The 26,283-nt window shown below is 44.5% G+C and overlaps 1 protein-coding gene across 1 annotated transcript; it reads right to left on the reverse strand.

Moving 5' to 3' along the window:
- Nucleotides 1-191: 191 nt before the first annotated feature.
- On the reverse strand, nucleotides 192-24,864 carry MCRIP2 (MAPK regulated corepressor interacting protein 2). Its single transcript, XM_021006871.2, has 5 exons — nucleotides 24,490-24,864; nucleotides 24,035-24,125; nucleotides 2,235-2,362; nucleotides 1,533-1,634; nucleotides 192-592 (listed from the first exon to the last, which is right to left on the reverse strand). Exons 1-5 carry the CDS (start codon nucleotides 24,539-24,541, stop codon nucleotides 522-524), a joined length of 444 nt encoding a protein of 147 aa, XP_020862530.1. The 5' UTR covers nucleotides 24,542-24,864; the 3' UTR covers nucleotides 192-521.
- Nucleotides 24,865-26,283: the final 1,419 nt, after the last annotated feature.

Here is a 26,283-nt window from a genome sequence, read left to right on the forward strand (position 1 = left end):
CATTCTTTCAATTATTTAAAAACATTTTGCTGAGAAAGGGGTCCATAGACTGCTAAAGTGGTCAATGACCCAAAAAAAGGTTAAGGATATCTGGTGTTTTTAAAAAAAAAAAACCTCTCCCTACACACATACACACACACACAGACACAGACAGACACACACACACATCCCTGGGACAGCATGAGGGCAGGCAGGTTTAAATTCTTTATTGGCTTGGAGAGCTGTACCCCAGCTCTGCAAGAACTTCCCACTGGGCTCAACTGGCAGGAGCAAAGTCAAGGTGGGAGGTGCCAAACAGCCTCTGCTCCCCCTCCCATTACATGTAGCACCCAGGTAGCCTGGCCAGAGGCTGCAGCAGTTCCAAATGTCCAAATGCTGGCACTTCTGGGATGGCAGGTGCCTGCCCCATCCCCCAGGCAAGGGGGCTGGCAGTGGTCCTCTTCTGTTGGTGTTGCCTGCTCTGGGTCAGCAGGTAGATGGCCCCTGACTATAGGCAACTCTCCTCCTCTCAATGCAGCTTTTTAGGAGCAATTGTTGATCCCAGCCAGAAACTGCTGGGCCCACCATTCGTCCAAGTCAATGGGTACAAAGTCTAAGGAGAGAAAGAGAGAAAAGTCTGACCTAGAGAATACACATCTGAGAATCAATACTCAGTCTAGCTTCCAGGCTCTTAAATTTCATCCCAGCCTGGCTCCTGCCTCACTAAGGGGATCTTGGGTACATCTCTGCTTCTCTTTTATTCACTATGGTATAAAGATCTCAATTTAAGTCTTGACTCATATATCTATATCTATCTATCTATCTATATATATCTTAGCTATATGGCAAATCACTTCATTTCTCTGGACCTCAGCTTCCTCATCCTTAAAATTTGGATAATGATTCCTTACGGGGTTCTGATGATGAAAGCCCCTTGTAAGCATGATAGAAATGGATACTGCTATTATTATTATTATTATGACTATTCTGGGCAAGGTTTCACTTCCATTCAAATGAGGGGGACAAGATAAGACCTTTCCAATGAATAAATTGCTCATAAATCTTGAACTGAGACACATAATGAAGCATGACTAGTGGCCTCAAGCTGGAAAGAAAACAGGCAGAGCTGAAAGAAATTTTACTTCAGGCATGTCCTTGACTAACAGGTGCACAGTGTTGAGCAATACCCTGAAAAGGGCTTGAAGGGAGTTCGAATCTGCTGCCAAGTGAATCCTGGGGCAGACAGTCTAGCCAAACTCTTGTCCTTTCCCAGCTCGTTCTACCAGATGGGGCTATAAGAAGCTCAGGTGGCCTGGCCTCTCATTCCTGCTTACAGCCGTGGTCTACCCTGCCTGCTTGGGCTAAGGCCACAGCCACCAGTACCTCCCACATGGAGAAAGCTGGGCCACAGAAGACTCATAATTTGGGGCCTGATGATGGCACCTACAATCCCCTTGTGGCCTTGAGTTCCACCTAGACTATCTTGAGACTCAGGGTTGGTTTTGTCACCATGGGGGCCAAGGTGGGGAATACTGAGAGCAGAGGCCACTTACTTTGCAACCCGGGGTTAGGTGTCTTCTCCACATACTGCACAGGCCTGGGCCCACTCTCACCTGCCTGGCTCCCCACCAGCTGCTGCTCTACCTGCTGCCAAGCTGCAAGAAAGATAGAAACATGAGGGCTGGAGATGCCACCCAGTCAAGGAGCACTCCCAGCCTTTGCCCAACCCAAGTAAGCATGGGTAGAGAAGGGGACGGAGCAGAATGACCCACAGAGGCGTGATTCCTGCACTGTTATGAACATGACATGCTCCTTTAATATACCACCAGCAACAAAGAGCAGCTCTTGGGCCATATCCACATGGCACATGATTCATCTTTGCCTAGCTTAGCCTTCCTTCTGCCTCCTAACATGCTTCCTAACACACGTGTCTTCATTAATAGATCGAATTCAAAGAGCACAGGTTTATTTTTATCATTGATCTGAGATAAACCCAGTGAAAAATGTAAATGCAGTAGAGGAAGGGGCAGCACATAGGTTGAGTAAATAGGGGTTGGCCCTGCAAGTCATTTTCCCTCCCTAGGCCCGTTTTCTCCTCTGTGAAACAAAGGGGATGTTTTCTAAGGTCTCTTCCAGCTGTGATAGCCTATGTTTTATTTTCCCCTGCAGCTGTGACATTCTACACCCATGAAAGTGGATGCAACTCTCACCTTTCTATCTCTATAGGTCCCCAGAGATAGTCTGGGGCTTCTTACCTTCGTAGACAAAGCGGACATTCTCCTCGTGAGCAAGTGTATAACTCTCCTCTGTGGCCGTGATGGACTGAGTAGTGGCCAGTGGCCTCCTGCCATTCACTCTGTTGAACACAAGCTTTGGGGCCAGGCTGTTAGGGTAAGGGGAAAAACAGCTCCTTAGTCAGTACATTTAGTCCATGCTTACATATCGCCCAAGTGACTAGAGCACCAGAAATCCCATCAAGGAATTAATGGAAAAGTAAATACAACAGAACTGGGTGACAATTACACACTACACTGCCTGACTCTCTTGTTTTCCATCTAGGAGCATTTAATGAAATAGTTCTACCCAGAGGCTGACTATGATTGAATGACATCAGAGGGCCTCTGGTTGGGTTCCTCTGATGCTGGGTTCTATTCATCAAGAGCCTTGGCAAAGTATTCACTAGCCGTTGCCACAGTCTGGGGTAGCTACAAATGGCCCCCACCCTCCTACTCTAGTTGGCCTAGTAGCCCCAGGATATAGACCCTAACCAGAAATATCTTGGCCCGTAAGGAGAGACATTACGAGGCAGAGATCAGACAACAGGCCCAGTGACGTGCTTGTGGTCATTGTTACTAATCTTTTTTAAAAGAAGACTAAATCTCCCCATCTTGACCAGGCAGTAAGTGCAGAGGCCACTACTGATCAGCACAGAAACAGCTTTGAACTGCTGATCTGCCCCTTCTTAAACAACCTGGTGGGCCTGATTTCAGGGTCTCACCGTAGTGGTATAACAGGCTCAGCACAGCCCACTGCAGAGCCTTCTGAACTTAAAAGTTCTGCCATCCTAACCCTCCCAAGCTAACAGGAAAGGGAATTAGCATTATAGAGTGTCCACTACATGCCAACCACTTTTTACAAATATTATCTCATTTGATTCTCACAACAACCTTGCAAGGTAGGTACTGTTACTATCCCTATTTTAGAATTGAGGAAACTGAGGCAAACAGAAATTAAGTGACTTGCCCAGGGTCACACAGCTAGTAAGCATCTGAAGCTGAACTTAAATTCAGGTCTTCCAGACTCCTGGACCAGCCCTCTCTGCTCTGCACCATCTAGCTGCCTCTCAGACAAACATGATGATACAAAGAAGCATGAAAGAGGGAAACACACATTTGTTAAAGCATTTACCATGTGGCAGGCTAAACACATTGCACATTTTATCTTGTTGATCCTCCCAGTAATTGGTTAAATTCAGGGATGTGCCATGGTGGCCAGCTCATGGGGTCAGGATTAAAGCTTATTCCAAACCAGAGTTGGAAGGGTTCTTTGTGACGATTTGGCCCAATCTTCTCACTTTATAGAAGACACTAAGACCCAGGAAGGTAAAATAATTAGCCCAAGGTCACCCAGGTAATAAGTAGCAGAACTGGAATTTGAACCTAGTTCCTCTTGATTTCAAATCCAGTGATCCCAAAGAATTCATGGGCTATTGTCAAATAATCTGCAACTCACACAGATGTGCAGCTTCTGGAGAATAGAATGGGTGAAGAATATCCCTAGCACTGTGGGCTACCTGGGAATAGGTACTGAGAATGATAAGTACTAGTCCCAAGGAGAACCTAGGAATACAGTACTTTAGAGTGCAAAATACCCAGGCAGAACCCTGCTGACTCTCCTTTCCTCAATTCCCCCCTGCCCCCCCCCCCACCACCAGGGCTCCTAAATACTTAACAGTCGGTTGCCCACAGACCAAACAATCCTCAGCCTTGCTTAGCCTCTACAGTCTGGTTCTTGCCTACCATGGAAGCTTCATCTCTCACCACTCTCTCTATTCTAGTTGAATTTGTCCCTTCTAGATGTGTCTTGTTCACAATGTTCTATTCTGCTTCTGGGACTTGATACAAGTCACCCCCTCCCCCCGCCATGTCTTGCCCAGGGTCACACAGCTGGTAAGTGGCTGAGGCTGAATCTGAACTCAGGTCCTCTTGATTCCAGGGCTGGTGCTCTAGACACTATGCCACCTAGCTGCCCCATCCCCTGTGTCTTGAATATGCTCCCTCCTCACCTCTTATCTCCTTCTAAATGCAGCTCTACCTACATGATATTTTTCCTAATCTCTTGCCTTCCCCCATCATTATCACTCTTTCCCTCTTGAAACTGTTTTGTTAGGGGTCCCCATTAATTGGTAAATGGCTGAATAAATTATCGTATATGGATGTAAAGGAGGAATACTACTGCACTATTCAGAGAACCCTGGGAAGACTTGTTATGATGCAGAGTGAAGTGAGCAGAACTAGGAGAACAATTTTTTTTATATCACAATATTGTTAAGACAATCAACTTTGGAAAGCTTAGACACTCTGATCAACACAATGGTCAACCATAATTCCAAAAGACTGAAATGAAACTGGCTACCCACCTCCTAAGAGGTGATAGACTCAGAGTGCAGGTTGAAGTATCTTTTTTTTTTTGACATGGCCAATATAGAAATTTCTTTTGTTTGACTATTCATGTTTGTAACATGGGATTTTGTTTTTCTCACTAGGGAGGGAAGGTTAATTTTTGTATGAAAAAATTAAAAAAATAAATTACTTTGTGTATGCTTTGTATTTATTTACAGTAAGGTGAATGAAAAACAAGCCTTAGCACCTGCCTTGCTGCTATACCCTCCAGACCCATCCCTCCCTTCCCCCTTAGCATTGCCATCTGCCCTACAGAAGCACCTTAAAAATCCCTTGATTTTGCTATCTGACCTTCCACTGTACCCTAAGACCTTTCTCTCCATCCTGCAGCTGAACCCTTCTGTATATGGTAAATTCTCCAATTGTAACATGAGCCCCTTGGGAGCGAGGACAGTATGTTTTCCATTTGTATCCCTAGCACAGCATTTAATGAATGCTTAATTCTTCATTCATTCATTCAGTATGGATCCCTTTTCCCTCCAGTAAAATGTAAGCTCCTTAAGGACAGGGACTGGTTTTGGTTTTGTCTTTGTTTCCCCAGAATCACAGATTTTGAGAACTGGAAGTGACTTCAGCAGCCAGCTCGCTAGTCTAGTGAAAAGTATAAGACAAAATAGGGGACAACTAGGTGGCAGCTAGGTGGTACAGTGGATAGAGTACCAGCCCCAGAGTCAGAAGGACCTGAGTTCAAATGTGATTTCAGACACTTGACACTTACTATGTGACTTTGGGCAAGTCACTTAACCCCTCTGCCAAGCAAAAAGAAACAAAAATTAACTAATTAATTAATTAAGAAGCCCAGAACTGAAGTCTGGTGAGGGCAGACTGTCACCTCTTCCTGGAAGTTAGGCCTCACTCAATGCAGCCCAAGATCTAATTAGGATTTTTTCAACTTGTACAACACATGGCTGACTCACATTGAGCTGACAGTCCACTAGAACTGCCCCCCTGCCCCCACCCCAGATCTTTTTCATATGTCTAACCATGCCTCTTCCTATCCTGTACTTAGGTACAAGGACTTCCTTGTACATGTACCCAAGTATAAGACTTTATTTACATTTATCCCTGCTGAATTTCATCTCACTAAATTCACACCAATTCTCCAGACTGTCCAAAGCCTTTTAGAGCCTAGCCCTGCCATCCAGTGCATTAGCTATCCCTCTCAGCTTTGTGTCATGTGCAAACTTGCTAAGCTTGCCTGCCAGCTAGGCCTTTTTCATTCAAGCTATTGATAAAAAAATGTTAAAAAAGCATAGGGCTGGGCACTGATCCCTAGGGTATTCCTGGTGCCTAGCACAGTGCCTTGTTCATAGTAGGAGCTTGATAAATATTTGATCAATGTTTTGAGTGTCTGGCACAAGGGGTAGGGTGTGATATTTCTGCCTCCTTCCCAAGAAGACCTGAGTTCTGTGTGACCCCAGGCAAGTCATTTAAGCTCTGTTTGCCTCAGTTTTCTTACCTGTAAAATGCGGATAACAGCCACCTATCTTGCAGGGTTGTTACGAAGATCAAATGAGACAATATTTGTAAAAAGTGCTTAGCACAGCTCCTGGCACATAACAGGAGCTATATAAATGCTTATTCCCTCTGTCTCCTTTGCTCTGCCAAAAAATGGGCTGACTCCCCTTCACAGCCAGGGAATCTGAGGTGCAGAGAGAATAAAGGTTTGGTCAGGCCCTTTTCCACCTCATGGAGGACATGATACTGATAGGAAGGATTTGGCTCCAAGTTCCCCAAGGCCTGAGTAACCAGTCCAGGGCATACTTGACAACTTTCACCCAGCTCTTAGCAACTGCCTGGATTATGTCAAATTCCTTACACAAGGTGGAAAATTAATCCTTTTCCCTCCCTCCCTCCCTCAACTGATCTCCACCCTAGGAAGGGCTGGCTTTGTGGCTCTAATTAGAAAAGAAAGATGAGGCAAGAAACCTATCAGACATGGTCTTGTTTAAGGACCCTCTGAAGCCCTGTATCACCCTGACCACCACTTAGATTGCTGCCTCTCTCCAACCTCTCAGTGATCAGAAATGGTAGCTGAGCCTCCTTTTTACTCTCCTAGGTCAATAGCAACCTTTTCCTGGGCTTCAAGTTTCCCATCTTGATGTGTGCAAACTTCTGAGTGCCTCAGAGGAAAGGGGCGCTATAAATAAAGAGGATTGTCTTGAGATCCGCATGTGTCCTGGCTAACATCCAAGCCTTAGTTGATGTGAACATCACTCAGTGCAGTAGGCCTTAAAAAAAAGTCTAGCTAATGTTAAAACCTGAAGAAGCCAATGGTAATGGGTGGTGATGACCAGCACCAGAGTCACTCAATGTTGGACCTGGAAGAGATCTTCAAGACCATTGGGAACAACCACTCATTTTTTCCAGATGAGAAAACTGAGTCTCAGAGAAGGAAAAACTGACCTATGATCGTATTGCTAATAAGTAACAGAGTCTGATTTCAAACTCATTTCTTCTGGCTCCAGATCTGGTGTTCTTTCCACTATACCACATGCTCCAACTTAGTGAAGTTAAAGGCCAGCAATTATTAACACTAAAATATGAGGGAGCTAACTCTAAGTCCAATTAGGAAGCAGAGCCACTGGTTTATTCTCTTTCTTGGCCCCCCAGGTTTCTTTACCCCTTTGAAGGATGTTAAGATTAGTCATGTTAACTTTGGCATTGACTAGAGATAGCAACGTTGGGAGTGGGGGGTGGAGAGAGAGAATGGAAAGATCACCGGATTTGGAGAAAAGAAACCATAAGTTCAAATTCTGACTCTATTCATTTCTCAAAAAGATAAGGAATTGAGCCAAAATTATAAAAATAAGAGCCGTTCCCCAACTGATAAATGGTCAAAGGATATCAACAGGCAGTTTTCAGAAGAAGAAATCAAAGCTATCTATAGTCATATGAAAAAAATGCTCTAAATCACTATTGATTAGAGAAATGCAAATTAAAACTCTGAGGTAGCACCTTGCACCTATCAGATTGGCTAACAGAAAAAGAAAATGACAAATGCTGGAGGCGATATTGAAAAATTGGGACACCAACACACTGGTGAACTGGTCCAACCACTCTGGAGAACAAATTGGAACTCTATCCAAAGGGCTATAAAATTTTGACCCAGCAATACCACTACTAGGGGTGTATCCCCAAGAGAACAAAGGAAAAGGAAAAGGCTCTATAAGTGCAACAATATTTATAGCAGCTCTGTTTGTGGTGGAAAGAATTGGAAATTGAGGGGACGTCCATCAATTAAAGAATGGCTGAACAAGTTATAGCATATGATTGCAATGGAATACTACTGTGCTATAAGAAATGATGAGCAGGACGCTTTCAGAAAAACTTGGGAAGACTTACATGAACTGATGCAAAGTGAAGGAAGAAGAACAAGGAGAACACTGTACACAGTAATAGCAGTATTTCACAAGTGAATGACTTAGCTATTCTCAACAATACAATGATCCACAATAATTCCAAAGGACTCACGATGAAAACTGCCCTCCACCTCCAGAGAGAAAATTGATAAACTCTGAATTCAGGTTGAAACATACTGGTTTTTTGCTTTCTTTATTTTTCTTGCTCCCCCCCCCCAAACATGGCTAATAAAGAAATGTTTTGCATGATTTCACATATTCAAAACGAAACAAAACAAATTCTGGCTCTACTCTTTAGTACCTGTGTGGCCTTGGGTAAGTCACTTATGCTTTATGGGCCTCAGTTCACTCATCTCTAAAATGAGAGTATTAGACTAGATGATTTGTAAGATCCCTCCTAGCTCTAAAATCTATGATTTTATAATACAGGCTAGACTGTTTAGCTGGACTGTGTATATACAAAACTAGATCCCTGAATATACTGAGAACCCAGTCCCTCAGAAGTGACAGTTAGGTGGCACAATGGTTAGAGCACTGGATCTAGAGTCAGGAAGACCTGAATTCAAATCCAGCCTCAGATACTTATTTGCTGTATGACTCCGGGCAAGTCACTTAACCCTTGTTTGCCTCAGTTTCCTCAACTGTAAAATAGGGATAACAATAGCACCTACCTCCCCAGAGTTATTATGATCAAATGAGATAATAATTGTAAAGTAATTAGCATAGTACCTGGCACATAGTAAGCTTCCTACATGTGACGTTTCTGTTGTTCAGTCTTGTGTGACTCTTTGTAGCCCCATTTAGGGTTTTCTTGGCAGAAATACTGGAATGATTTGCCATTTCCTTCTCCAGTTCATTTTACAGATGAGGAAACTGAGGCAAACAGGGTTAACTGATTTGCCTAGGGTCACACAGCTAGTAAATTACTGAGGCCAGATTTGAACTCAGGAAGATGAGTCTCCCTAACTCCAGGCCCAGCACCCTATTGACTGTACCCACCTAACTTCCCATATAGATATTAACTATTATTATCATCATCACCATTATTATTATTACACCTATCTCCCAAGGTGGTTGTGAGAATCAAATGAGATAATGTTTGTAAATAGTATCTGCAGCATAGTAAGTGCTATGTAAATGCTAGCTATTATTATTATTATTATAGAAGGAAAGAAAGAAGTGAAAGGGAAATCTTAGGTACTCCCAAGAGCACACACGGTACAGGACCCAGGAGCCAAAATTGCCAAACCATGATGAGTTCATCAAACTTCCTGACTCTATGACCGAAATGCCTATAGGATTTTTATCCTGTCACTCAAGGTTGTTTTGCTCTGGGAGGGCCCTGAAGGTTGGGCAAGGCTGACTGCTAACGGGTGTCTTCATCTCTCCTCCCTTGCCCTGGAAGCTGAGGCCAGAAAGTTATATAAAAACTTTGCCACTGGCTCTGCTCTGTGGGGGAAAGGGCGTGTGGTTATGGGCAACAGCTCCCTCCCCTGAGTACTAGGAGACAACCATGCCATGAGGAAAGACCAAGATAGCCTAGCTGAGACTTAGACAGCAGGGGAGAAAGTAGAGAGAACCAAATTGGGCTGTGCTAAATGCATACCACCAAGGTACTCCCTAACCCCTAGGGAAGGGGGATAGCAGAAGCTAACCATCTCCCACCCCCAGAATACACATGTTGCTTCTCTTCTCCAGTCAAGCTCAGGCCCCAAGGCCTCCACCTTGAGCCTCCTTAGCAACCCTAGACCCTTCTCTCTCCCTCCAGAGAATTCTTGAAGCAATGAGGGGTGCAGCCATTCAGCTTAGCCCTAATCCTATCCAGTTTTGCGGACTCATAGGCTGTCAGAACTGGAAGGCGCCTTAAGAACCTTGTATTTCCATCTCCTAGTTATCCAGAAGCCAAAACTGAAGGCAGGGTGAGGGTGGGGAAGAACATGCCAAGGTTGCACAGCCACAAAGAGACTGCTTGGCTGTCAGAATCCAAGTTTTCTGATTCATTCCTGGTGCTTAGTCTCTTCTAATATAATCACAACTGATTATAAACTCCCCAAGGACAAAGATCTTGCAACTAACAATAAGTCACTTAGATAATACAGCTCTAGAGTGAAGGGAGATCTTCCAGAGGTCACCCAGTGCAAACTGCCCACTTTACAGATAAGGAACTGAAGTCCAGTGAGGAGAAGTCAGTTGGTTAATGAGCATTTATTAAGCCCTTACCATATATCAGGCACTGTGCTAAACCACTGGGATTATAAATGCAAACAAAAAGAATGCTGGTCCCTACCTTCAAGGAGTTTACATTCTAATGAGGAACTCAGTCCAAAAAATAGACCTGAAAAGCAAATGGGGAGCATGGTAGTTAAGGCTGATCTGGGATCCCTTCCCAAAAGGGAGTGCTGGGAACACAAGTATTGCATGGCAGCACTAGGATTTAAACCCAGATCCTACCATTCCCAATACAGCACTCTTTGTATTGTTCGTGCAAATTACATTCTCTACAACTGTGGAGTGTGAGTAGTGCGAATAATATTCTCATTTTACAGATGAGGAAACTACCGAGGAGCAGAGAGGTGAAAGAATTTCTTCAGGATCCCAATGTGAGTATGTATCGGAAACAAAAGTCAAACCCACATCTCCTGCCCGACTCCAAACCTAGAGCTCTTCTCAGTATACCATAGACTCTCTTTACCATCATCTTATCTTCTCTTACTAGCTGTATGACCCTGGGCAAGTCACTTAACCCTGCTTGACTCAGTTTCCTCATCTGTAAAATGAGCTGGAGAAGAAAATGGCAAATCACTCCAGTATCTTTGCCAAGAAAAACCAAAATGGGGTCAGGAAGAGTCGGACACAACTGAAAAAAAAAACTACCACTACATTTTAAACCCTTTATTATTCTTGATTATTTAAACCTTGAGTATTCAAGACTGAACAACAAAACAACAAAAATCTTCTCCTGTCTCCCACTCACATGCCTGATCTGGGTACCATGTCTGGTCATCCTGATTTATATCTCGCCACTGGACCCAGACGGCTCCAGAGAAGAAAGTGAGGGCAGTGACTTTAAACAGTCCTCCCTCACTTAAATTCAATTCACTTATAAGTCATGGCATCACCTCCCTGACGTCATGGTCCCCTTCAAAAAGAAAGAACAAACAACAACAGGCCTAGTCTAGACCTTGCACAAAGAAGCCCATTAATTCTGGAATGAAGAGCCCGTCTCTTACTTAAGGACAAATAAGAGTCTAGAATTTAAAAAACAAAACAAAAATCTTGGAGCTCAAATGGCCCATATGCATGATCTAGCGAGTCCAGGGGTGGGGAACCTGCTCCCTCAAGGCCACACATGACCCTCTAAGTCCTCAAGTGCGGCCCTCTGACTGAATCCAAACTTCACAGAACAAATCCCCTTAATAAAAGGATTTGTTCTGTAAAACTTGGACTCAGTCAAAAGGCCGCACCGAGGACCTAGAAGGCCAGGGGTTCCCTACCCCTGATTCTAGTCCCTCCTAAATCAGAAACCCAGAAACCAGAATGACCAGGTCTGTAGCAGAATGGAAAAAACAGTTGGCTTTCATTTTACTTTCCAGTCTGAATCTGGAATGCTAAGGAAATGCCCCTGCTCTCCTGCAGTGAAAGGAGGGAGGCTGAGGAGAGGTTTGGAATCATGCAAACATACATAGTTCCAGTACGAGTTGGTCCGGATTATACACAAAAGCTGACATGCAGAATGTTTAAACATCTCGCCTGCAGGGGAACAGTATAATACTGATAGAACTGAGACTGAGGAATTGGGGGGGGAGGAGAGGTACTCCCCAGTTCAAAACCAGTTCAAAACTGCTGAGTCAGACCCAGTTGGAAAGAATTGCAGCTGGGCTAGAGGGGAGCTGCTTGCTGAAGGATGAACACCTGAGGAAAGGACTGTGATGAAAGCCAGGATACCCCAGACAGAAGACTCCCTGGTATTGCCACCTCTGGTCAGAGGCTTCTCCCCTGGAGACCCCGGGGGCCTTCTGACTTCTCTCCAACACCCCTCCTTCACAGCGTTTCTTTAACCTTCCATTCCTTTTGCCAGCACAAAATCTTTAATGTAGAGAGAAATTCAAAAGGTAAAAATCACAGAGAGCTACACTTGGCACTGCACTCAGTTTGCCACTCAGATCAGACTCTTAGGGACATTATTATTCGATTTCATTCCAAAGATGGCTGATTGCTTTGGACCTCTTCCTTTCCTATCTGAACCCTGACCCACCCACGAACTCCACCTTCATGCTTCCACATTCCTGGAATTACTGACAGCACCTCTTTAACAAGTGGATCTTTTCTAGGCCTTTTTTGCCTGCCTAGACAAATTTCCCCTTTGGTGCCGACCACTCTACTCTAAGCCTTTTCTATGCTGACTTACCTCTGCTTGGTTGATATACTTCCAGCTGCTTCTGAAGCCTTCACTCCTATATCCAATCCTTCTATTGTTTAATGAGGTTTCTGTAAGATGTACCATTTTCTCTTCTATCATGCAGGTCCCTCATCTTGCCACCCCCTCATTCCCATAATGATTCCCACATCTGAGCCTTACTTGGGAGCCATTAGCAGACTAGAATTCACGTTATCATTATAACCCTTTTTGCTTCAGTCAGACATGGAAACAATCCAAACCATAATCATTGTGGTGTGGTTCACCAAAATGGAAGCCATTGCCTAGGGGAGAAGCTTAACTGAGGTTTCCTCTCAGCCAGCTGCTCTGCCAAAAGGACCTATTAACAAAGGGAGCCACTGTTGGGGGAAGGATGGGCCCTAGGCCTGAACCTCACGGTGGCCACGCACCCACAATTTCCCTTTTACTTGTATTAAAGGTGACCAAGCTTCCTTTGTCTTCAGTATGAAGCAGAGAACCGAACTCAGGCCTGGGCTTAACCTTGAGGGGCTAAGAGATGCTACTGAGGTTCACCTTATGAAGATTCTCTCAAATTCACCTAAGATCTCTTAAATCAAGTGGGATCTCAAGTACTAAGAAGGACCTAATGTTAGTCAAATGTAGAGGTTTGTTAAAATGCCAGGACAGTCCTTGGTAAAACTCTAAAGGAAGGCTGTATAACTAAATGTAAGCTAATATTATTAATTAATCTCATGCCTGCTGGGGATGTTCCTAGGTCTAGTATGGAGCAAGACAAAGAGTCCTCAGCTGCAGACTCAGCCCCGTCCCTTAGTATATGTGTGACTTTGGCCTCAGTCTCCTTCTCTGTAAAATGCAGACACCAACACTGTTATTTACCCAAGAAGCAATGTGCATAGGGGATAGATCCCTGAACTTGAACTCAAAAGAGCTGGGTTTACTTAAGGCACACTGACTGTGATCAAAGAGCAAGTTCCTTAGCCCCTCAAAGCCTCAGTTTCCTCATTTTCAAAATGAGGACAATAATGCCTACCTTCCTCATGGTACCATTGTGGGGAATGTATCTTGTGAAGCTTAAAGAGGAATGTAAATGTAAATCATACAATATGAATGATTTTATTATAGTCCATGTCAGAGGAGCACAGGTCCGGGTAAATCCTATCAAGACAGATTTTGGGCATGCTCCTAGTGATCGGGCAAGAATAAGCCTAGCTAAATTCAGAGGCTCATGGGGCAGCTAGGTGTCGCAGTGGATAAAGCACCCACCCTGGATTCAGAAGGACCTGAGTTCAAATCTGGCCTCAGACACATAATACTTACTAGCTGTGTGGCCCTGGGCAAGTCACTTAAACCCACTGCCTAGCCAAAAAAAAATAAAAAATTCAGAGGCTCATGACCAGGTTAGCTGAAGTGTAATTTTCCTTTTTTTTCAGCCAGAGAACTCTCAAAAATGATCTTCTAATTTCCAGAGGGATTTATGTCAATGGGATAAGTAACCACCCTGACAAAGTCATAGATGTTTCAGATACTAAAGGCCAACATTCAAATCCTGCCTCAGAAACTCACTAGCTGTATGATGATGGTCAAGCCACTTAACCCCTATTTGCTTTGATTTCCTCATCTGTAAAATGGAGATAATAATAGCACCTACCCAGAGTGGTTGTGTGGCTCAAACAACATAATCTATGTAAAGGATTTTGTAAACTCTCCCTCTCTCTCTCCATATATATATATAGTGTATACATGTGTGTATGTATATATGTATGTCTCCATATATATATACACGTATATAATGCTAGCTATTATTATTATCACCACCTTCTCAGGTTTGTTATGAGAAAAGCACTGGATAAAATAAATCTAAGTTGTTATTACGAGCCCCCAGCCAAGAATATAATGAGCCTGTTTATCAAGTTCTTAAATGAAATTTCTCGGCATCATCCAGAATTCCCGTGGGTGTGTGACCACACAGGTAATACGTATATGATCTGGGAATCTAAGACCTCTCAGAATTCCTAGTTCTCTTCCAGACTTGGCTCAGGGGCCACCTCCTACCTGAGGCCTTCCATGATTTCCCCTGTCTTTAGCATTCCAGTGTTCAGCTCTCCTGAAATTACTTTGTATTTCCTTCATGTGTACTTTGCATATGCACAAGCTGTTTCCCAAGACTCTTCCCTGCCTCTAAGGATCTAAATTTCTTGACAGCAGACACAATTTCCTATTCTACCTTGATATTCCCAAAGCCTAGCCTAGTGCCTTGCACAGGTGGTAGACATTTAATAAATACTTGAATTCTCCACCCAAGGATCCACCACAATACATCACACTTGAGGTAAAGAAGCCCAAGAAGCTATGAGATCATCAGTCAATCAACTAATCACTAAGGAAGCACTTACTATGTGCTTTGGCACTGAGCTAATCTAATCACTGAGGATGCAAATGCAAAAAGAGCTCCCACGTATGCAGTGTTTCTAGAGTTTTCAAAACACCCTCTCCACAAGACTCCTGTGAGGTAGGTAAGGCATCTTACATCTTTTTCACATGAAGAAGCTAAGGTTCCCGGACATGGTTTCCCACAGCTAACTAAGTGTTAGATTGAACTGAATTCCTTCCTCCTCTGATGTCACTGTCATGAGCTAGGAATCATCTGGTTGTCCCAAAAAATTACTGACACTTCCTATACTCTGATGGGCATGACGCTGTGAATTCAAAGGACCTACTTTAATGTTCACTGGTCAAAGCCACCAGGTTGAGGAGAAGAACTTGGGTGAGCAAAAATGAGGGCAAGCAGGACATATTTGGAGCTAATAACTTAACCATTTCTATAGCTCTTTCTGTAGCTTCTCTCAAGAGATCCTCACTCCTGCGATGAAGGTGCTAGTAGGAGCCCTATTTTGTTGTTGCTGTTCAGTCACACCTGACTCTCTGTGACCCCATTTGGCGTTTTCTCGGCAGAGATACTGGAGTGGTTTGTCATTTCCTTCTCCAGGTCATTTTACAGATGAAGAAACTAAGGCAAACAGTGTTAAGTGACTTGCCCAGGGTCACACAGCTAGTGTCTAAACCCAAATTTGAACTCAGATCTTCCTGACTCTAGGACCAGTGCTTTCTATCCACTTCACCACCTAGCTGCTCCACCCTACCTTTTTTTAAATAGATGAGGAAACTGAGACTGAGAAGATAAGGGCCTTGTCTAGGATCACACAATTAGTAAACATCTATGGTAAGATTTGCTGATGGAGCTGATGCCCCCCCCTCCCCCAAGGCTCTGGATGAAGTCCACAGATAAAAACCAAAACACTTTTTTCAGAAAAGTCAAGGGTACAATTATCTGAATTACCTCCTAGACAAAGCGATTGGTGAGAAATGGTCTATATGTTCTGTCCATCCAGGGAGATGCTTTCTTCTAAGCAGGTGGAGAAGTGTTTCACTATATTACCAGGTCTCAAAGTGGGGCTGGGTTTCCAGAGGGTGGAGACACAGGGCCTACCTCATTTGTAGGCTCAGAAGAAGCCTATAATTATAGGCTCAGCTGGAGTATTTGTCAAGTTCAGAGGCAAGCTCTAATGATCTGGGCATACTGGGAACCAGGACTACATTAATTATTTGCTATTTTCTCCAGGCTTGCTGATTGATTTGTTAGAGCTCTGGAAAGCTTACCATTTCATCTATACACATTGACTTCACCCATCTTCCAATAAAATTCAAATTCCTCTTTAATCAAGCCTTACTTCCCAAAAATCATACCCCCTCCAGGAAGCAAACCAGCAAACAGAGATCTACCACTTGTCATGGAAGAGATACTGAATTATATATGTATATCATATAAAATTGTTATTATAAATTTAGTCCCATACTTCTGACCTCCTAAATCTAATAGTACCCTAAGTACTCCTGGGGCCCTGGTAACACATCATACCCTTCACCTAAAACAAACAAACAAAAACCCAGCCCTTGCTTAATCAAGGACACTTCAGTTAAATACCAAAAAAGGCTACCAAGAGACTATAAGCCATCCATCCCTACAGATTTCTCCCTATGTCTGGGAGGATTTAGGTGTCTTAATCAAATGACCAGTTCCAGGTACATATGGATAGGAAAGCTCTTTCCACTTCATGTCACTCTACAACTTTACAAAATTAGAACTTGGATTATGTCTTCCTCTATACTTGAACTATTCCTTCATTAATTTATCCAACAAGAGTTATTAAGGGCCTACTACGTGCAAAGAACTGTATTAAGTGCTTTGAAAAGACATTGTCCCTCTCCTCATGGAGCTTATACTCTGGCAGTGGGGCGGGGATGAGATGTAGACACAAACTAAGTGCTATCCGAGGTCCAAGGAAAAAGGGTTGCCCCTGATGGGGATGGAATCAGTAAAGTTATCATGCAGGAGACGCATCTGAGTTAGGTTGATTGAGTAAATCAATCAAGTCACCTCATTTAAAGGAAGTGAAAAGATACCTTAAGGAAATGAGAATAAGTCAAGCTATCAATCACAGACTTTAGACTAAGGGCTAAAGAAGTACTTAGAACTGGAGTCATGTTGCAAAGGAGAGTATTTGGATAGGCTGAGGAAATTTGGTCCTGCTGGAGAGGTCATCTATAAATTATCAAGCTATTTGAGAACCAAGGTCATTCCAGAGATTGGAGCAAGTGCAGCATTCCAGCTAAATCCCCTTCAAAGGAATCAAGAAGTGGAGATGGAGGGTGGGGGAGAAGAGGGGCAAGAAGAGAAGGAAAGGGAAGGACTTAGTCAAAAGCCCATTAGAGAAAGCCTAGAGAAAGGGGAGACCTTTCTGACCTCATTAAGGTATTATGACTGATGGCATAACTTGATTGGGTAATAAAGCCTTTTATAGAAAGGATAGGAATTTAATAGAAGAGAACGAAGAGGATAGTCTAAGCACAAAAAATGGTATGAGCAAAAGCACAAAGGTGGGATAGTACAGGATATGTGGTGGGGAAGGGGAGGGGGAGGGGAGCAGACAGGACAGAGTCCAGCTGAGTTTGCAGAGTCCAATCAAGGAGCAGAAGAATGCCAACATGAGAGTCTCAGCCACGTGGTGCTTGGGCAGAGAGAACTGTGGACTGCAGAGCTCCCTCATTAGCCCTTCATCAACCCCCATAAAGAAATTTTCCACATCACCCTGTCCTATAAATGATAAATATGAATACAGAGAAGCATGGGAAGACTTACACAAACCAATACAAAGTGTGGAAATCCGCAGTCAATAAGGTACACAATGACTACAAAAACATAAATGGAAAAACAAACAACTGAAACTGAATGCTGTAGAATTATGATGACCGAGCTCGGCTCCAACAGGGAAAGGCAGAAATAAACATTTTTTTATAGCATCTGCGAAGTGCTAGACACGGTGTCAAGCACTTTTTACAAATGTTATCTCCTTTGCTCCTCACACCGATCCTGCGATAACAGCTAACATTTACATGATGCATATAACATATATATTAGTGTTAGCATTTAGAGGCACCTTGCTAGAGGCTTTACAATTATCTCATTTGATCCTCACAACAACCTTGCAAGGTAACTGCTCTTAGCATCCCCATATTACAGCTGAGGAAACTGAGGCAAACAGGAGTTATATGACTTGCCCAGGATCACACACAAGTAAATGTCTGAGGCTGGAATTCGATTCAGGTGCTCCTGATTGTAGGCCCAGGGTTCTACCCACTGCACCACCAGCTACCTCCAAAGAAACACAAGAGACAGGGAACTACAGGTATATAATACTGCAGATAATGCCAGACTTTTTTGATACATCTGTTAGACTTCTTTCCTTTTTTTCCTTTCCTTTTTTTTTTTTTTTAGGCAATTACCCAGGGTCATACAGCTAGTAAGTGTCAAGTGTTTGGTCTGAGCTCACATTTGAACTCAGGTCCTCCTGACTTCAGGGCTGGTGCTCTATCCACTGCAGCACCTAGTTGCCCCCATCTTGCTGAACAGTTTCCCCCTTCTTTGTATTCTTTGTTATAAGAGATGGCTCTCTAGGAAGCAGTAGGGGTAGGATTGTGCCGGGAAATATAGATGATATAAAAAAAACAGACAGCAAAAACAATACATAGTAAAAAAAGAAAAAAATGTTCTAGGTGTCAAGCAGGACAGGCTTCATAGTGTCCCCTCAGTTGATGTGACCTGGCTAAACCTCCCACTAACCATGTCTTAGTACCCCTACACCTTCTCTTCCCCAGCCTCCCCTCTCTATGGTACCAGATCCCTGCTGTCCCCCAAAGTAGAAGGTAATACCCCAGAAATATCCCAAGGAGAAACAGAGCAAGTACTCACAGCCCAAACTCTTGGTAAGATTGTTCTTATTCCTAATAAATAGATCCCCCCCAGATCCCAGAAAGCTGCAGCCCTTTCGACCCGCTGTTAGGAAGAAAAAACTGGGAAGGCAGGAAAGAAATAGGCCGGTCCAATTTGATCTAGAGGTTTTCTTATTTATGTTATGACTTTAATTGGATTACTCCACTCCTTTCTCCACCACTCTATGGTTGTCACAAATCCTGGCCTTCTGACCTGTCCCCTCCTCCCTCCCCCTTAGCTACAGATAGACAGCGTAAGCCTAGGTGTGTTAAATGTAAACATTTTGTAACATAAATATAAAGCCTTTGTAATTGGGCAGCTGGGTGGGTACAGCCAACCCTGGAGTCAGGGGAACCTTAGTTATCTCAGACATTTACTAGCTATGTGACCCTGGGCAATTCACTTAACCCTGCTTGCCTCAGTTTGCTCATCTGAAAAATGAGCTAGAGCAGGAAATGGCAAAACTACTCTAGTAGCTTTGCCAAGAAAACCCCAGATGGGGTCACAGAAGAGTGAGACAGAACTACATAACAACAATATCTCAGTAACCTTGACCATTATAGCTTTGGACCTTCTTTTTATTGGTTCTATTTGAATTATCTAGTCAAGTTGTGCATTTAAGTCAGTCAGTCAACACTTACTAAGCACCTATGGTGTTCCAGGGACTATGCTAAAAAGTGGGAGTAACAAAGAAAGGTAAAAGTAGACCCTGCCCTCAAGAAGGTTACAGTCTAAGTAGAGAGACAACATATAATTGTGCAAATAAGAAATATACAGGACAAAACTGAGATTGGGGAAGGCACTTTCATTAAGGAACAGCAAGAAGGGGCCAGTGTCACTGAATCTCAGCATATGGGGAATATAAAGTATAAGAAAACTGGAAAGGTAGGAGGGAACCAGGTTATGAAGGGCTTTGAATGCCAAACAGAGGATTTTATATTTGATCCTGAAGGTGATAGGGAGCTACTGAAGTCTATCAAATAGGAGGTAGGTGACATAGTCAGATCTGAGACTTAGGAAGATCAGTGTGATGACCGAGTAGAGGTAAGACACCAAGCAGAAGGCTATTGCAATAGTGGAGGTAGGAAGTGATAAGGGTGTTTACTAAACTGGGGGCAATGTCAGAGAAGGGAGCACAGAGAAATGTCATGAGGTAATGTTTGTTAAAAGACTGGAGATGGGAGGTGAGAGAGTGAGGAGTTGAGGATGACACCAACGTTGTGAGCCTGCCTGACTGGGAGAACTGACAGTAATAGGACAACTAAGAAAAGAGGATTTAGGGAGGAAAGATAATGAATTTGGTTTTAGACATGCTGAGTTGCATTTTTTAAATGCAATTTTGCCTCAGTTCATCTGTTCATTTCCCCCCTCACCTAGGACAGAAAATTAGGAGAAATCTGAGTACTCCAATAGGTCACAGAAAAACCAATGTAGGCGTTGACCAAGGTATCACTACTCCCAGCAGATTTGGGATATAGACCTACTAAGATATAAGATGATATAAGAATGGCAGCTAGGCTAGTGGAGTCAGGAGGACCTGAATTCAAATCTAGTCTCACTTACTAGCTTTGTGACCCTGGGCAAGTCATTTAACCCTGTTTGCCTCAGTTTCCTCATCTGTAAAATGAGCTGGAGAAGGAAATGGCAAACTACTCCAGTGTCTTTGCCAAGAAAACTTCAAATGGCATCATGGAGGGTCAGACACAACTGAAACAACTCAGCAAGAAGATATGAGAAATCTTTCACTGAGAGAAGTCTGAAGTCCAGCGAGTATTGCCTTCTTTCTGCTTTAAGTATAGGGAATATATAGAAATACCTCAAGTGGAAAGCAAGCAACACACTGTGCCTCAGCCCAACATCCCAAATCTACTGAAATGTAGCTTGGTGTAGTAGAAACAGGACTGAATATGGACCCAGAGGACCTGGCTCTGCTACTAGCTTCCTGAGTGACATCAGGCAAGTTATTTCACCCCTTTCTGGGCCTCTCCATTCTCTCATCTTATAGGAAGAGGGAATTAGGTGGCAGCTCCTGAGTTTAAATCTGGCCTCAGACACATAACATGCAGTAACTGTGTGACCTTGGGCAAGTCACTTAACCACACTGCCTAGCCAAAAAAAAAAAAGAGAGAGAGACAGAGACAGAGAGAGATAGATGTAAGGAGGGAATTAGACCATGTGACCTCTACCATCTTGTCCAGCTCTACAGATAGTTTCAGGGTCAGGAAGAACCCAGGAAGACCTGGGTTCAAAAGTATTGCCTCTGACAGTCTGGGTGAGACTTGGCAGATCTATGAACCTTAACACCTCTTAGCACAAAAAGCAACTCAGTGAGACCTTCAGTGACAAAACAGTCACTAACATGCTTTAGTACAGACAGTTTCCTCCACCAGAGAGGTCAAACACATGTACAATGTCTACAACACTCCTGAGTTCCTGAAGGCCCTTAAAATATAGTTCCTACCTAATTTTAATGCATTGATGTATTAATAAAAATACTCAAACGTGTGGTTTTCTAAGTCAATAGTCCATAAGGATCCTCATGCATGGTTTAGTGGCCATTTCTATTTGAGCTTGACATCACTGGCCCACACCAATGAAATAGATTCCAAAAACAACCAAAAAAGCACTACAGTTTGCAGAACAATTTACATCCATTACTGCATCCACAATAACCCTATAGAGCAAGCACAGCATGGAGTATTATTCTCAATTTATAGATAAAGTGAGGCATAGAGAGTTGAAGTAAATTACCTAGGCCAAATCCTAATTAGTGATCCTTCCTTGGTGCCTCAGTTTTTCATCTGTGCAAATAGGGAAGATGATGCCAAGATGAGGGCATTGCCAAGATCAAATTCTGGATCTTTCCTAGTCCCAAAGCCCAAGACCCCACTGGTTCCAGTCCAGTCATTTATTATTCTAGTTTTGGAGAAAGTACCAAGAAGTATCTCCTTTCTCCTGAGGAAGAGCTGACCAAAAGAAAAAAAAAATCAACTAAGAACCCTTTCATTTAAGAATGTACCAAAGTGACCCAATCCCAGGTGGCCACTGGCAAATGCTATCGGAGGGTAGGAAGAAGAGAGAGTGAAGACAGAGTAGCTGTGGCCACCCCTGGAATTGGTCCACTGGCCACATCATCTTAGTATCAGACAGCTCTCTCTCCTCACCTCCACCTCTTGGAATCCCCTAGCTTCCTTCTTCAAGGCACATTTCAGGTGCTCTCTCTTACACAAGGCATACTGAAGGATTCCTGTGGTCTGTATATTCACTTAGAAAGCCACACGTGTTTATACATTTTTTTCCTCTCCCCTTTTCTTGGTCATCCCCCAAGCTGTGCTCACTCCCTCAAATTACTTTATATTTAGTTAACTGTATACATATTGTAACCTCCAGTAGAATGAATACGAAGGCATTATTTCGTTTCAGTCGCTGCATCCCCATCACCTAGCACAAGGCTATATATACAGGAGTCAGTTAATCAATGCTTGTTGAATTTATGAATTGCTCAAGGGCACAGGCATCCAAGAGGCACCATGGGTCTCTTCTGCCTGCTTTATGGAAGATGTACTACCCAGGACTAGCCCTAGGTTTCCAAATGCCTCTTGCAAAACTTGGCATAGGGGCAGCTAGGTGGCACAGTGGATAGAACACCAGCCCTGGAGCCAGGAGGATCTGGGTTCAAATCCTGCCTCAGATATTTGACACTTACTAGCTGTGTGACCCTAGGCAACTCACTTACCCCCAACTGCCACACACACACACACACACACACACACACAAACTTGGCATAGGGCAAAATGTTTGGTAGGCATAGAGACAGAGAAGAGGGGAACCTTTATAGCTCCTATGATGCCTGACATTTCTAAAGATGCTCCTAGCTCTAAACCTACCTACAGTGTGTATGGGGTGAAGGGAGAGTGGGCCCTTACACATGTTCTAAATGAAAGGGCTTTCTAAGTCATAATGAGCTACATAAATGTCGATGGGCAATATGGTATAAAGGAACAAGTCAGAGTCAGGAGAGCTAAGTTTAAGTCCTGGCTCTGACCCTTAAAAGCTGTGTACTCTTTTAGGCAACAAGGTAGCTAAGTGGTAGCTCAAACACTACCTGTGTGACCCTGGATGATTTATTGAACCTCTACCTTAGTTTCCTCAGCTGTAAAATGGAGATCATAATAGCACTTACCTCACAGGGTTGTGGTAAAAATCAAATTCCTGGCACTTAATAAATGCCCACTCCCTCAGTCCCCCTCCCCCAAGACATTTTACTTCTCTGTATATACAATTCCTGGTATATAGTAGATACTCAATAAATATTTGTTGGAAGGAATAAATCAATATATTTCACAGAATGTTAGAATTTGAAAGGACACTAAAGGTTAGTTATTATAAACCTTTCATTAGATAGATGTGAAAAATGAGGCCCAAAGGGTCGGAATTGCCCAAGGTCATAAATTCAGTAAATAAAAGTGTCAGAATTTGAATTCAGGTCCTTGGACTTTTTAAAGTTCCATACTCTTTTCACCATACCCCAATTAGCTTCCCAGAGTGTTTTTGAGAAAAGTGCTTAAAGCTGAAGTCTGTGATCTAGCATTTCCAGAATCTACGGCTTTTGACATGATCAAGCCAAGTCATTCAGTCCTACTGGTCTGGGAAGCAGAGGATTGGGGCCTGCCTCCCCAAACTCATCCTGGAGCGGCCTTGGGGCACCTCAGCTTCAGAGGCCCTGAGGAAATTCTCGAAGCAGCAGGAAGCAGCTGCCGGCCCCACCTCCGGCACCCAGGACGTGTTCCACCCCGCAGCGCAGCTGACAGCCTCGGCTAAAGCAATCTCGTGCCGGCCTGGCCCAGCTGAGTCTGGGGCCCGGGAGGTGGGGCGGGGGTCCCTGCTGAGGGGCAGGGGGAAGATCAGGGGGGCGGGGTGGAGGTGTAGGCGTCCGGGGGGGGGGTCTAGGGAAGCCGGAGGAGTGGATGGCGGGTGGGAGCCCGCCCTCCAGGGAAAAGGACATTGCTCCACTGAGCAGGCGGGCAAAGCGGAGACTACACGAATTCCCCCTCCCCCCAGCCATGTGGCAATGACACTCCCCAGTAACCTTTCCACAAGGTCACCCCTCCTCCCCCAAGCTACCATGCCTAGCACCGGGAGCTGCTGGGGAGGGGAGTGGGACAGGGCAGCAGAGAAGAGGCAGGGTCTGGGTTAGATATCTTGGCCCCCAGGGAGATGGGGGCCCCCCAGTCCCGGGCGAAGGGGCTGCAGGACTGCCGCCGGAGTGCGGCGGCTGGCTCACCTTGATAGAGGCCAGGGGCCCGGCGGCTGCTGCGCTGACCGCCGGCATTTCAGGTGCTCCCCCAGCTTGCTTTCCAGTTGCTGCGTGGGACCTACAAGGACGAGGACTCCGCGTCACCGCCAGCCCAGAGGGAGCGGGCCGAGCTGGCACGGTCCCTGGCGCTGCCGGCCCGGGGGAAAGGGCTGCGGGGGCACAGGCCGGGGAGCCCCGGGAGCCAGTGGAGGCTCGGGAGACTGCAGGCTCTAGCGGAGGAATCGTTGTTCGCCTCACTCTCAGTAGGGAGTGACAGCGCGTCAAGCCGCTCTGAAAAACCCCCAATGGTCGCTTTAAGAAGGAAAAAAAAAACACACACACACCCTAAACCACGAGGGTTTGCGACTCCATGTGCAAGGTGGGGGCGAGAGAGGAGGGGGTGATGTGCCCCCGGAGCCCTCTCCCGGCTCCTCCTTCCTCACCTGTCCTCCGCTGCGTGGCTAACTTGCTGGGTCCCTTGGTGATGGTGTACATTCTGCACTCGCCGCGGCTCTCCGGGGAGGCAGGACGTGGTCAGGGGGTCCCAGCTTGGAGAAGAGATGGCAACGCAAAAGTGGGGGGCGGGGGGCACCTTCTGATCTCGGCCCCGACCCCTCGGGACCACCCAGCCCAGCGCAGTCCGACAAGTCCCCGTCAGGTGGCTGCCAAACTCTCGCAGTCCACCTTCAGCTCTAACTTCGCTCTGCGGCTGGGAGACTGCGATTCCCCTTTAATGCTGGAGGAGAGTAAGAGAAGGACTGAGGCATGCTGGCTACACGCCCCCAAGCCTCTTAAAGGGACCGACAACCCTTGCGGGAGAGCAGCCTCTGGTGCTCAAAGGGCAGCCACAGAAAACTTGGTTTGTTCAAGCTCATGGGAAGGCAGTCCAACTACGAAATGAAATAGGCGTGGAGGACTTTTTCGCCTGGATTCCCTGCACGGTCATAAGATTAAATGTCCCGACTTCGGGTACCTTTAAGTCATAATGCTAATGTAACTTTTTGGAGGGAGGTTTCCTTGGCACCTTTGCAAAAACAGCCCAAGACTCTTCAGTCACAAGACTCCTAGTGTGGTTGTTTGCTCATTATATGGGGCTGAAAAAGACAGAAAGACGAAGATAGGAATTGATGGGGGTGAGGGGCGTGTTAAATATTTAGCCGGCGTTGGGGGGGAGGGGAATATGCCCGAAACTCTTAAATTCAATCTGCATTTTTCACATTTTCTCCATCATTTTCTCAAGTTCAGACAATCAACAAAAGAATAAATCAACCCCTGATTTGTAGCGTTTGCGATTTTTAAGGTATAAATGCTCACACTGAAATTTAACAATCGGTTCTAAGGAGCTGGTACCAGCTGGCTCCAGCACACCCCTGAATATATCTAAATTAAACACTTTATGGATTTTAGAGGTGGAAAATAAAGATAAAGTGCACCTCCAGAGAGAGAGAGAGAAATCTCACTAACTGGTATGAAGAACTCCTAAGGAAGAAATTTCACTAGTTAATAAATAGAATCTAAATTGCAGAGAAGGTGCGGATCCACATTGCTAGAAGGCTTTTCCTCAGAGGGAGTTCCCTATGCCAATTAAAGCATAGCTCTGAGCTGGCTTTCCCTTGCCACTCTGCTCCATTCTAGCTCTCATCCAACTGTCAGATGCTTTGGGAATGCAAATATTTTAATCTTAGCTAAAGCTAGCCGCAAGAAGGAAGGCAGTTCTACTAAAAATAAATGTCTCAGTGTTGGAAGGGACTTTGGAGACCATCTATTCCAACCCATAAGTGAGCAAGCCTTGAAACCTCAGCACACCTGACAAGTGGTTACCCAGAGCTTGCTCTAAGCTCACCAGCCACTACCTTTTCGGGCTAGCCCTAAATCTGCCCCTCTGCTCGAAGCATACTATTTCAACTTTTTTTCTTTCTTTCTCGTGGTTTCCCCCTTTTGTTCTGATTTTTCTTTAGCAACATGACTAATGTGGAAATGTTTAATATGATTGTAGATGTATAACCTATATCAGATTGCTTGCAGTCTTGGGGAGAGAGGAGGTAAGGAGGGAGGGAGAAAAAAAAATTTGGAACTCAAAATCTTATAAAAGTGAATGTTGAAAACTTTCTTTACAGGTAATTGGGGAAAAAAATAAAATATTATTAAGTGGGGAAAAAATCTGCCCCTCTGCAACTTCCATTTCTTCGGGAGCGCCTACTTCTGTGCTCTAGGTTCAGGGAGAACAATTCTGATCC

The sequence above is a fragment of the Phascolarctos cinereus genome, unplaced genomic scaffold (genome assembly GCF_003287225.1).
Source record: "Phascolarctos cinereus isolate Bilbo 61053 unplaced genomic scaffold, phaCin_HiC Scaffold_4;HRSCAF=312, whole genome shotgun sequence".
NCBI classification, from domain to species: Eukaryota; Metazoa; Chordata; class Mammalia; order Diprotodontia; family Phascolarctidae; genus Phascolarctos; species Phascolarctos cinereus.

Excerpts from the sequence above, each read along its gene's own strand:
- MCRIP2 (XM_021006871.2), bottom strand. The coding sequence starts at position 24,541 with ATGTACACCATCACCAAGGGACCCAGCAAGTTAGCCACGCAGCGGAGG. Across the intron at positions 1,635-2,234 it reads TGTCCGCTTTGTCTACGAAG|CTTGGCAGCAGGTAGAGCAG; the intron begins GTAAGAAGCCCC and ends TCTTTCTTGCAG. Across the intron at positions 593-1,532 it reads ACCTAACCCCGGGTTGCAAA|ACTTTGTACCCATTGACTTG; the intron begins GTAAGTGGCCTC and ends TTCTCTCCTTAG.